This window comes from Salvelinus namaycush, chromosome 36, assembly GCF_016432855.1.
Source record: "Salvelinus namaycush isolate Seneca chromosome 36, SaNama_1.0, whole genome shotgun sequence".
NCBI lineage: Eukaryota > Metazoa > Chordata > Actinopteri > Salmoniformes > Salmonidae > Salvelinus > Salvelinus namaycush.
Window position 1 is genome coordinate 4,575,524 of NC_052342.1, and position 11,508 is coordinate 4,587,031.

At 44.4% G+C, this 11,508-nt stretch overlaps 1 protein-coding gene across 1 annotated transcript in view; it reads left to right on the forward strand.

The window, feature by feature from the left end:
* LOC120030586 (uncharacterized protein KIAA0232-like) overlaps positions 1–11,299 on the forward strand; it is a 34,913-nt gene extending 23,614 nt beyond the window's left edge. The window contains exons 4-8 of the mRNA XM_038976008.1: positions 6,054–6,123; positions 6,221–6,302; positions 6,456–9,837; positions 9,950–10,058; positions 10,549–11,299. Of these exons, the coding sequence (XP_038831936.1) occupies positions 6,054–6,123; positions 6,221–6,302; positions 6,456–9,837; positions 9,950–10,058; positions 10,549–10,565 (3,660 nt within the window). The 3' untranslated portion in view covers positions 10,566–11,299. The remainder of the gene's footprint in view (positions 1–6,053; positions 6,124–6,220; positions 6,303–6,455; positions 9,838–9,949; positions 10,059–10,548) is intronic.
* The last annotated feature ends 209 nt before the right edge of the window (positions 11,300–11,508 follow it).

An 11,508-nucleotide genomic window follows, 5' to 3' on the forward strand; every position in this document is an offset into this window, starting at 1 on the left:
TCCACAGAGGAACTCTGGAGCGCCTTCAGAGTGACTATCGGGTTCTTGGTTACCTCCCTGACCAAGGCCCTTCTCCCCCGATTGCTCAATTTGGCCGGACGGCCAGCTCTAGTAAGTTTCTTGGTGGTTCCAAACTTCTTTCATTTAAGAATGATGGAGGCCACTGTGTTCTTGGGGACCTTCAATGCTGCAGAAATGTTTTTGTACCTTTCCCCAGATCTGTGCCTCGACACAATCCTGTCTCGGAGCTCTACAGACAATTCCTTCGACCTCATGGCTTGGTTTTTGCTCTGACATGCACTGTCAACTGTGGGACCTTATATAGACAGGTGTGTGCCATTCCAAATCATGTCCAATCAATTGAATTTACCACAAGTACAACTTGATTGGAGTCCAGAAACATCTCAAGGATGATCAATTTAAACAACATTGTGGTGTGTGTAGATTGAGGATATTTTTTTTTGTCCATTTTAGAATAAGGCTGTAATGTAACAATTATATAGACATGTTTATTTAAAAGAAATCATGTCCAAACAATTCAATTGGCCACAGCTGAACACCCATCAAGTTGTAGAGACATCTCCAGGATGATCAAAGGACATTGGATTCACCTGAGGAAGACCCTTAGTCAAACCATTATTATCATCATCATATGATACTTGACATTGACCAGCCTTATTTTGTGATTGCTCTCCAGGATTTTCACAGCCAGTGTGATGTAATGAGCGTTTATACTGGCAATGTTGGATTGAGGTCAGGAGAGTGAAGAACTGTGAACCAGTGAAAGACTCCCATGTGCACTCACACTGCTACACTCAGCATTGAGATACCGTTATGTGTGACGTTGCAGAGGTGTCAATGCATGTAAGCGAGTGCACAGTTTAATAAACCTGCATTATATTCTGTCTGTGCCCTTTTCCCAAGCAAAATCTCAACAACAAAAAAAGTCTGACATTTTTCTTAGCGGTTGGTTGGCAATAGTATAGTATCAAAAGCAGCCCGTAGTGGAGCGAGCGTGTGAGGGCTGGGATAGAGCTGGAGGGCGTATAGGGGGAAGGGTCTGCAAGGTAGAGGAGTAGTGTGCTGCTCTCTGGGGACTGGATTCTGCAGTCTTTTTTTTAACCAGCACATGCTGCACAGGATTGCAGCACAGAGAGCAGAGTGTGTGCGTGTTGCCCGTCAGCTGACTGGCATTAACACAATGATGCAAGCGGAAACACAGGGCCAGGGGAGAAACGTAGCTTTTTTTTACTGGGCGGCATGGTGAGGAATGTCACTTTCTGTCAGAAAGAGTGCGAGAAGGGGGAGTGTGTAAATGTAAAAGATTTTTGACTAATCCGGCCCTCGATATATAGCAGTCCTCACCGAATGCAGTTGCTTTTATGATGGTGCCTACTGGTCTGTTGAGGCATTTTGACATGGCTGTCTTTATATAGACCAGATCGTAGCAGGCCTTGTTTACAGCAAAACAGATAACTTACTCTCTGAACAAAGATGAAGTGAGCAATAGCTATAAGGAAGAAGTAGGTGTCAGAACTTTATCTAATGCCTGATATTTTGTAAGTGTTTTGATGGAAAGACAGGTGGTTGTTTGGGCTATGCTTAGTCATTCTCTCGCAATATTCTTTCCTCTTAGCTAAATTTAACCAGTGTTTTACACAAGTACATAGAGTAGCCATCCAAATAGAAAAAGTAGCCGGCCAGGTACCTGCACCCCCGGGTTGGATTTTTTTTTTGCAGAAGGAGCTCTATTTTGGTGGCCTCTGGTACATTATAAATGCCTTCATTCCATCTGAAATACACAGCAAAATAATTGAATCCTTTGTTGAGTTTACCTACGACTGGAAAAATGTGTTATGATATTGTGTAGAAAGATAGAACTACGGTGCCTTGCGAAAGTATTCACCCCCGTGGCATTTTTCCTATTTTGTTTTCTTACAACCTGGAATTAAAAAGGATTATTGGTGTTTGTATCATTTGATTTACACAACATGCCTACCACTTTGAAGATCAAAATATTTTTAATTGTGAAACAAACAAGAAATAAGACAAAAAAACAGAAAACTTGAGTGTGCATAACTATTCACCCCCCAAGTCAATACTTTGTATTGACCCCTTTTGCAGCAATTACAGCTGCAAGTCTCTTGGGGTATGTCTCTATTAGCTTGGCACAACTAGCCACTGGGATTTTTGCCCATTCATCAAGGCAAAACTGCTCCATCTCTTTCAAGTCATACCCCAGATTCTCAATTGGATTGAGGTCTGGGCTTTGACTAGGTCATTCCAATACTTTTAAATGTTTCCCCTTAAACCACTCGAGTGTTGCTTTAGCAGTATGCTTAGGGTCATTGTCCTGCTGTAAGGTGAACCTCCGTCCCAGTCTCAAGTCTCTGGAAGACTGAAACAGGTTGCCCTCAAGAATTTTCCTGTATTTAGCGCCATCCATCATTCCTTCAATTCTGACCAGTTTCCCAGTCCCTGATGATGAAAAACATCCCCACAGCATGATGCTGCCACCACCATGCTTCACTGTGGGGATGATATTCTTGGGGTGATGAGGGGTGTTGGGTTTGCGCCAGACATAGCGTTTTCCTTGATGGCCAAAAAGCTCAATTTTAGTCTCATCTGACCAGAGTACCTTCTTCCATATGTTTGGAGGAGTCTCCCATACGCCTTTTGGCGAACACAAAGTGTTTGCTTATTTTTTTCTTTAAGCAATGGCTTTTTTCTGGCCACTCCTCCATAAAGCCCAGCTCTGTGCAGTGTACAGCTTAAAGTGGTCCTATGGACAGATACTCCAATCTCTGCTGTGAAGTTTTGCAGCTACTTCAGGGTTATCTTTGGTCTCTTTGTTGCTTCTGATTAATGCCCTACTTGCCTGGTCTGTGAATTTTGGAAGGTGGCCCTCTCTTGGCAGGTTTGTTGTGGTGCCATATTCTTTCCATTTTTCAAAATAATGGATTTAAATGGTGCTCTGTGGGATGTTCAAAGTTTTGGATATTTTTTTATAACCCAACCCTGATCTGTACTTCTCCACAAATTTGTGACTTGTTTGGAGAGCTCCTTGGTCTTCATGGTGCCACTTGTTTAGTGGTGTTGCAGACTCTGGGGCCTTTCAGAACAGACGTGTGTGTGTGTGCATATATATATATACACTGCTCAAAAAAATAAAGGGAACACTTAAACAACACAATGTAACTCCAAGTCAATCACACTTCTGTGAAATCAAACTGTCCACTTAGGAAGCAACACTGATTGACAATAAATTTCACATGCTGTTGTGCAAATGGAATAGACAAAAGGTGGAAATTATAGGCAATTAGCAAGACACCCCCAAAAAAGGAGTGATTCTGCAGGTGGTGACCACAGACCACTTCTCAGTTCCTATGCTTCCTGGCTGATGTTTTGGTCACTTTTGAATGCTGGCGGTGCTCTCACTCTAGTGGTAGCATGAGACGGAGTCTACAACCCACACAAGTGGCTCAGGTAGTGCAGTTCATCCAGGATGGCACATCAATGCGAGCTGTGGCAAAAAGGTTTGCTGTGTCTGTCAGCGTAGTGTCCAGAGCATGGAGGCGCTACCAGGAGACAGGCCAGTACATCAGGAGACGTGGAGGAGGCCGTAGGATGGCAACAACCCAGCAGCAGGACCGCTACCTCCGCCTTTGTGCAAGGAGGTGCACTGCCAGCGCCCTGCAAAATGACCTCCAGCAGGCCACAAATGTGCATGTAAATAATAATAATTTAAATGTAAATAATTTGAAACAATAGTAAAAAGTAAAACAGAAACTGTTGTACAACTAAACATCAAGGAATCAACAGTGCCTGCCCTGCCACAAAATGCTTAATGATATGGCTTATTTATTATAAGTTCAGGTCTCTAACGCTGACATTTTTTACAAGGAGTACATAAGTTGATATTTAGGAGCACAAATAAATGTAGGAGCACAAGAAAATGAGTGTTTTAATTATAAGAAATGACTAAGTTCATGAAAAGGTTTTTGGGCTGTTCCATGCTCAATCAAGCACAATTTACGCCAAAATATTTTAGTCAATATGTGAGTCAACAAGGGGCAGCTGAACATTTAAGGGGCTGGCCATTACCGTGGTAAGGGCACTCCGTGTCTGTCAGAGATGATATTCTATGTCTGCTACCAGCCTTTCATGTCTATTTGACCAATTTATAATTTATTGGGCTTTGGATTGAAACAAATACTGTTCCCAAATGCTGAGTGACCACCCGCCAACTTGTCTGGTGAAATATACATTGTGCCTAAATCTACCCGCATTCGGCAGGTGTTTAATTTCCCACCCTGTAGACCATGTTTGAGGTCTGGGGAAAATCTGAGAAATTGATTTTTGAATGTAATTACCGTTTAATTCAAGTGCACACCTAGCAATAGGCTATTGTTTAACCAAAAATATTGTATTTTAAGCTTTTTGACGCTGGTATACAAAACCGAAAATAAGATGCAAAAACGAAACTTAAGAATGGTAAGCATAGAAATAAAACGGATCTACCGCTTCTTAGACTTGCTTTCAATGAGTGACAGATCTGTAACTCACTTTTATCTGAATTTAAATCAGATCACCCAAAAAGTTACATATTGCAGCTTTAATTGATAAGGTTTTTTGGAAAGCCTTCCCATCTACCAGAAGACTTTTCATTAGCATCATCGCTAACAGCTTCAAAAAGTGGTAGACGTGAGTACTGCACACAGAGGGGCATTGTCGTTGCCTCTTCAGAAAGTTGCAAGAAATATGAATCACTAACGCATTCTGTTCATGTCTTATGATAAACTTACATTTAGAATACATTTATTTGATTCCCTATTAAAGTGAATACACTTTTGAATATTGTTGAATTCTGTTTTAATGCCTGGTTTCTGTGAGGGCCCTAATTATAAAATGAGGCTCTCCACTACCTATTGTTCCTGCAGTGATGAGTTACCAGCTTCATCATAATTTATCAGCAGATAATTGCCAAAAAGCATAGGTCTACCACTAGCCCACGCAAATTAGGAAGCCAAATGAACGAACGACCCCCCCCCCCCCCCCCACCGATGCGATTCTGTAGGCTACACTCACTGACTGACGAGATGAGTCACTCACTTTAGCGTCACTGTCTGGCAAGCCCCAACATTTTAGGAAAGGAAATCTAGGAAATCCTTTTGTTTACTTATCCCGATACCATGGACATATAACCACGTTGCATGATATATGAATGGCAAAGGGATATAGGAGAACGACCTTATTCAGTCAGTTTGACACCTTTTTAGTAACTAGTCAACACTTGTTGTTCAGTTGTCAATCAACCAACAGTAAATAGCCTACTTGGCGCCACAACTCCGCGTGGGACGTGCCAATTCACGAGCGTCATGCTTTCTCTCCCTCCTTGTAAAGAAATTCGACTGCAATCAGAGATCTGTACAAAATGACGAGATACTCATGTCTCCGCTTTAAAAATGGGAGTTGTTGTCCCAAAGCGGGAAGGCAGGCGACACGCTTGGATCCAAAATAAGCCCATAGAAACACATTGGGCTTATTTTGGCGAGAGTGAAACCTCTCGCTTTGTCTCTGCGTTTCCCAGCCATCGCTCGCTTTGTGACTGACAGATGCCTATCCTATCAATAGATCGCTAGAATATGCAAATCGTTCATTCTAGTTGGAGAGGGTTCGACAAACCTATCGAATTTAAACTTGTAAATGAAAAGTAGTCTAGTTAATCTGAAAAATGTAGCCGGCTGAAAATGTGTGTAACCGGGATTAGCCATCAACCGCCGCTAATGTAAACTGATTTAACACAGTCATGGTAGAGCATGCCCGTGCTGACAGTCAGCTGGTTAGACTTCTGTCAGCCCTATGTTAATACCCTCTAGTCAGTGTTACAATGAGGGTCAAAGTTTGCCTTTAAAAAAAGCTTATTGTTGGATATATCCCATTACTTTGTGAATGGTCTGATGCAAATGTTTTATTAATATTCATTCTCTTCAATGGATTCTTTGCTAGATTAATTCTTAGATGTCACATTCTCCCTAATTTTCCCCCCACAGAACTCTGGAATTGAGAGCCTGGTCGAGGAGCTTTGCTCCAAACTCAAGGACATCCAAAACAAACAGAAAGGTTTGTATCTTGGGTTTATACATTTGTATGCCCTGTTGTAACAAACTAGTAAATATAAAAACACTTCAATGATGACGCTTCTTATAATTCTTCACAGAAGAAAAACTGCTCAACAAATCTTATGGATCTCAGTCTCCTGAACAAGTTGAGTCCTCTTCCTCAAAGGACCAAGTGGAAATGTATGTTTTTTTAAATATATATTTTTTACCCATAACCACAATAAGTGTCCTGAGTAGCTGGCACAACTAGTTGATTTTAGTTTTATGCCCATTAAACATGTACTCATTCATTTTATTATTTATCTTAATTGACATTTTCTCTCGTTGTTGCAGGTATTACGAAGCCTTTCCTCCTTTGTCAGAGGGAACTGTTTGTCTCCAAGAGATCATGACGGTGTGGAACAAAGCTAAAGCCAGTGCTTACTCTGGCTCATCATCCTCTGCAGCCCCGCAGACCAGCACTGACACCTCCTCCCCAAAAGATTGCAACAGCGATGGTGAAGCTGCTAATGAGAGAACCCCTGAGGCATGCTGCACTACCACTAACCCAACCAGCGAGAGAGCCCAACAGCGACGCAGCAAGAAGGAGAAAGAGAACCGATACCATGGTGGCGCAACAGCGGAGGACCGAGCTGCCTATCACAGCAAGAGGCAGGCGAGGCACAGGTCAGAGGGCAAGTATCGGCCTCGCTCCTGGTCCTCTGGCTCTAGTGAGGCTGGCTCGAGCTCCAGCGGGAACCCAGGCGATTCCAAAATCTCCAGCAGGAAAGCAGTCAGAATCAGGCACAAGTCCAAGGAGGCGGGCAGCAGGAGTAAGAGGGGGCGCAACAGAGGACAAGTGAAACTGGCTCTGCAGGCCATTGACAAAGAGGGGCGCAGGAATGCTGGAGGCAGCAGCAGCACCACCACTGGAGGCCCTGCAAGGCAAACACAGCCTTACAAAAAGGGGAACAGGCCGCTGAAGGAGATTCGAAAATATCCAGGTTGGGGGGAGGCAAAGGAGTCCGGAGCTGAGGCCAGCAACAAAAAGGAGTACATGGAAGAGCCCCTGTGGTACACAGAGCCCATCACAGAGTATTTTGTACCTTTCAGTAGCAGAAAGAGCAAACTGGAAACAAAGTACCGGAGTAAGGTGGACTCTCCAGACGACTCGACTATGTCCGCCAACTTTGAAGGGCTGTCTGAAAGAATGCAAGGCATCTACATTGCCAACGCAAGCTTCCAGAGGGCGTATCTGGCAGCGGGAACCTTTGTGGATGGGCACTTTGTTGAGGTGCCAGGCGACTCGAATGAGGAGGCTAACGACCTCAATGGGACCTCAAGCTTCCCTCCGCCTGAGGATAGTAGAGATTTAGATGATGACCATCTGTCTGAATTCACTCACTTCTATGAAGTTGATATTTATCAATCCATATTGGATCCTAGTGCCTCAGACTCAGTACAAGAGAGTCGGATCTTGAGCATGATTCGACAGAAGAGCGAAGAACAAAGAGACTTTGAGACAGAATGTTGTTTAGTGTTAGATGGCCTTGAGCTGCAAGGGGAAAGTGCAATAAGGGTGGGCTGTCTGGATGCTTTGGGAGATGATGGGTTCCTCATGCAGGATTTGGAAAACATGGCTCAGGTCTGGGGATGTTATTCATCCTCTAGCTCTGAAGATAAAGATGGAGAAAGCTTTAGAGGGGACTCTCCCGTTCAGCTCTCCCCCGCTTTGGACGGTGTTACATTCACCATCAGCACGCTGCCTGGAAACCTGGAGGAGCCTCATCTCCCAGAAGCCACGAGCGAAGCGTCTGGTCTGAACAACTCGTGCTTGTCTCTTTTTGAGCTGCAGTACGATAGCCTCACTCTTTCTTTTCCCTGCGACTCACTCACCGTTGGTCAAGAAAACAACACAGATTCAAGTAGCTGTCTAGAACCACATTGTAACAAGCAGTCTCGTTTGCTAATTTGGACCAAAAATAGTGCCTTCGATGAAACTGAACATTGTTCAAACCTTTCAACCCGAACCTGCAGTCCATGGTCGCATTCGGAAGAGACACGTTCAGACAATGAGCAAATAAACGTTCATACAGAGGAGTCTGCTCTAATTGGCAATGAAGAGATTAATTGTATAATCCTCCCCATCTCTGGTACATACCTAGAGGAAGAAATCCTGGACTTTTTACAAGAAGACACCAGTCGTCAGTGCGATGAGGCCAATGTAGGCACAGTGTCCAATCCGACCTTCGCAAAGAAATCTAAATTGGAGTCCATTTGTGGAATAGCGTTAGAACAGTACGACGCTGCCATGTTTTCGCATGACACAAACCAACAGTGTGACAACTACAGCTCAGGGATAATAAAGGACATTTGGACAGCTATCGGAGATGGAGATCCTGAACTATCACTAGGAGGAGAGAAGCCAGGCGAGGACTTGTTCTCCAAAGAGTCGAGCAGCTACCACTGCGGTTGTCTTGACGTGCAGGTTAAGGAAGTTGGTCCCATCCAGGGGCCTCTGAAGAAGGCAGTGCAGCACTCTGAGTACCACCTGTGGGAAGGCAAGAATGAAGAGCAGGCCCTCCTGGCCAAAAATGAACTCTCGAAGATGAATGCTTCCGGGGATTACATGACGCCGTCCAAGCCCTGGGACGTGAACCCTGAGAAAGACAACACTTCGTTCATCCTGGGAGGAGTGTACGGAGAGCTGAAGACATTCAGTGGTGATCAGGACTGGGCCGTGGTGCCGCCTGGCGACGCGAGAGGCAGCCTGCTACAGTGTGCCGCTGCTGCCGCCTCTGGCTCAGACGTGGTCACCATTGCTGGTACAGACGTGTTCATGAATACGGGCAGCTGCTTTGCCCCTGGCCATAAACCCTTCTGGAGGCCCCTGGTCTCCTTCGGGCAGAGCGACCAGGCTACTAAAGGAGGTGGGGAAGGTTTGCATAAGGGATTTTCTTTAATCTTCCATGAAGATTTACTCGGATCCTGTGCAGGCTTCCAAGGCGAGGAGCCAGGGCTCGACAACCCGTTTGCGTCCTTCGATCTGAACAATCAGTTCTCTCAAGTCCTCCACGTAGAGTGCTCCTTCGAGCCTGAGGACATGTCTTCGTTCAGCCCGGGGTTCAAGCCCAAGTCTATATTGTGCTCGGACTCTGAGAACGACGCTTTCCACCCACGGCTATACGGCATCAACCAGACCACCCAGTACAGGGCCATCCGCATCTCCCCCAGGACTCACTTCCGACCCATATCCGCCTCAGAGCTGTCGCCCGGTGGAGGAAGCGAGTCGGAGGCTGATTCCGAGAAAGAAGAGAAGAGTGTTCCATTCCTGGCCCTGCCAGATCTCTTCGATGACCCTCAGGCCGACCTCAAGCCGCTGGAGGAGGACGCAGAAAATGAGGGCCCCTGCTACGGGAAGTCAGAACTGGAATCTGGTAAATTCCTGCCCAGATTGAAGAAGTCTGGCATGGAGAAGAGTGCCCAGACCTCACTGGATTCTCAGGAGGGCTCCAGCACCCTTCTGCCAATCGCTGAGCAAGAGATCTGCTTAGACTGCGAAATGGCGGCCGCAGCAGGAGCAGCAACATTGATGGCAAGCGGACGGATGGACGTCCCAGTCAATCAGATTCAGAAGGAAGAATCTTGCAGAGAGAAGGAAGCCTGCAAATGTGCAGCGGCTGGTCAGTGTCCCACATATGGGAAAACCTATGACTTCATTGAAGATTTGCATGAGGTAAGAATCTTATAAGAATGTCTAGGTGGGTTGGATCAGAAGTGACTTTAAATTTTTACAATGAAACATTTTCCCCTGCGTTAGACTAATACCTTGCCTTTCTCCTTTTTAGTTCCCTCTATTAAATATTAGTGGACAGGGAGGAACTGGCAGCCAGCAAGATGAGTGCTGGTGGCAGAACACACTCTGTTCCCCCCTTTTCCCCGGATCTCAGTGTACAGGTATGATCAATCAGAGTTAGGGTAAATGTATCTTGGGCCTACGGCTGAGATTACTTCATTTTTATTGCCTTTAAATTTGCAAGCTTTTGATTTTTTTCGTTTGTCCTGACAGATGGGTCATGAATTGGTCATACATTTTATATGCAACTACTTAGTTTCAACTGAATTGCAAATATTAAAATGTGTATCTTAGTTGCAAGTCATCAGCATTCACAGCCAGCATAGTCATTCCTATAGGTGTCGGCTGTTCAGAGTGCTTTAGAATAGACATACCTGTCAGCCAGGCCAACACCAGCACGCTCTACCCCCCCAAACCCCCACCCCGGTGACACAATCTTGAAACATGTTCCAGTTAACACATTTTAATCCAGTGATCAAATACAAAACGTTTCTGTTTTTCTTTAAGCTGAGGCTAAATGAACAAATACCCTGTGCACAAGCTCACTGTACTGGAGGCCATCTTTCTCACCCAATGTCTTTATTCCTGCAGGGAGCAGCAACATCTGATAACTCTAGCTCTGTGGAGTGTAAGCCTATTGTCGAGAGGATATAACCTCTTCTCGTTTGACTGCACCTCTACTAGCAGATATAGGGGAGACCTCAGGACCGGGAAACCAAAAGCTTCTGGACAGAGGAACCCCCCCACATCCCAACCCTGCTGATTTTCATTTACTAACTTGAATCGTATGTAATCAACAACCACAACAAAAGAGTGAAAATATGAAAAAAAAGAAGAAAAAAAATGTTCTACATGTCTTTGTGATGCAAGATCTGAATACATGCATACATAGATTTTGCTTTAGTTGATTCTTCCAGACATGAATAATCTTCATTAGTCACAGTTAGATATAAGGGACTATCTTGTTTTTCCTTCCATCGGTTTTTCCAGCTTTCTTTTTGCTTTTAAACTAGGATACTGGTAGTTGTGTCCAAATTGTTGTGCCTGTCCTACTAGTCTCACTCCTTCTTTTCTAGTGTAACTGCTACAATTTCCATGAACCAACTGTGATGTCGCTCTTCATAACGTAGTATGAAAGCACCGCGATTGCATCCTCTTTCTCCACCCCTATCATTCAGAAAGTGAAGGAAGAAATTTGAGTTGTGCAATAACTTAGAAGTTTATTTCGGTAGCATGGGTGCCTTTCTGAATGTGGAAAGAGAAAGAATGTGTGCAGCTTTCCTCTGAAAAATCTGTATCAAAGATCCCCCCCCCCCCAAGAAGTGTGCAAAGTTGCTCTAAATTAGTATGATTTAGAAGGGTGGTTGTCAGTTTTTCAGAACCTTAGTAGTAGACATAGGTAGTATGGTTTGTGAGGCAAAAAAAGTACATAACTTCCAAAAAAAGTATTTCTTGGAATTGAAACAAGAAAAATATTTAAAAACTGATGTTCAATGGAACAACAAAAAAAGAAAAAAGGCACGTTTCAGTTCAATTTGGGGAGTAATGGCC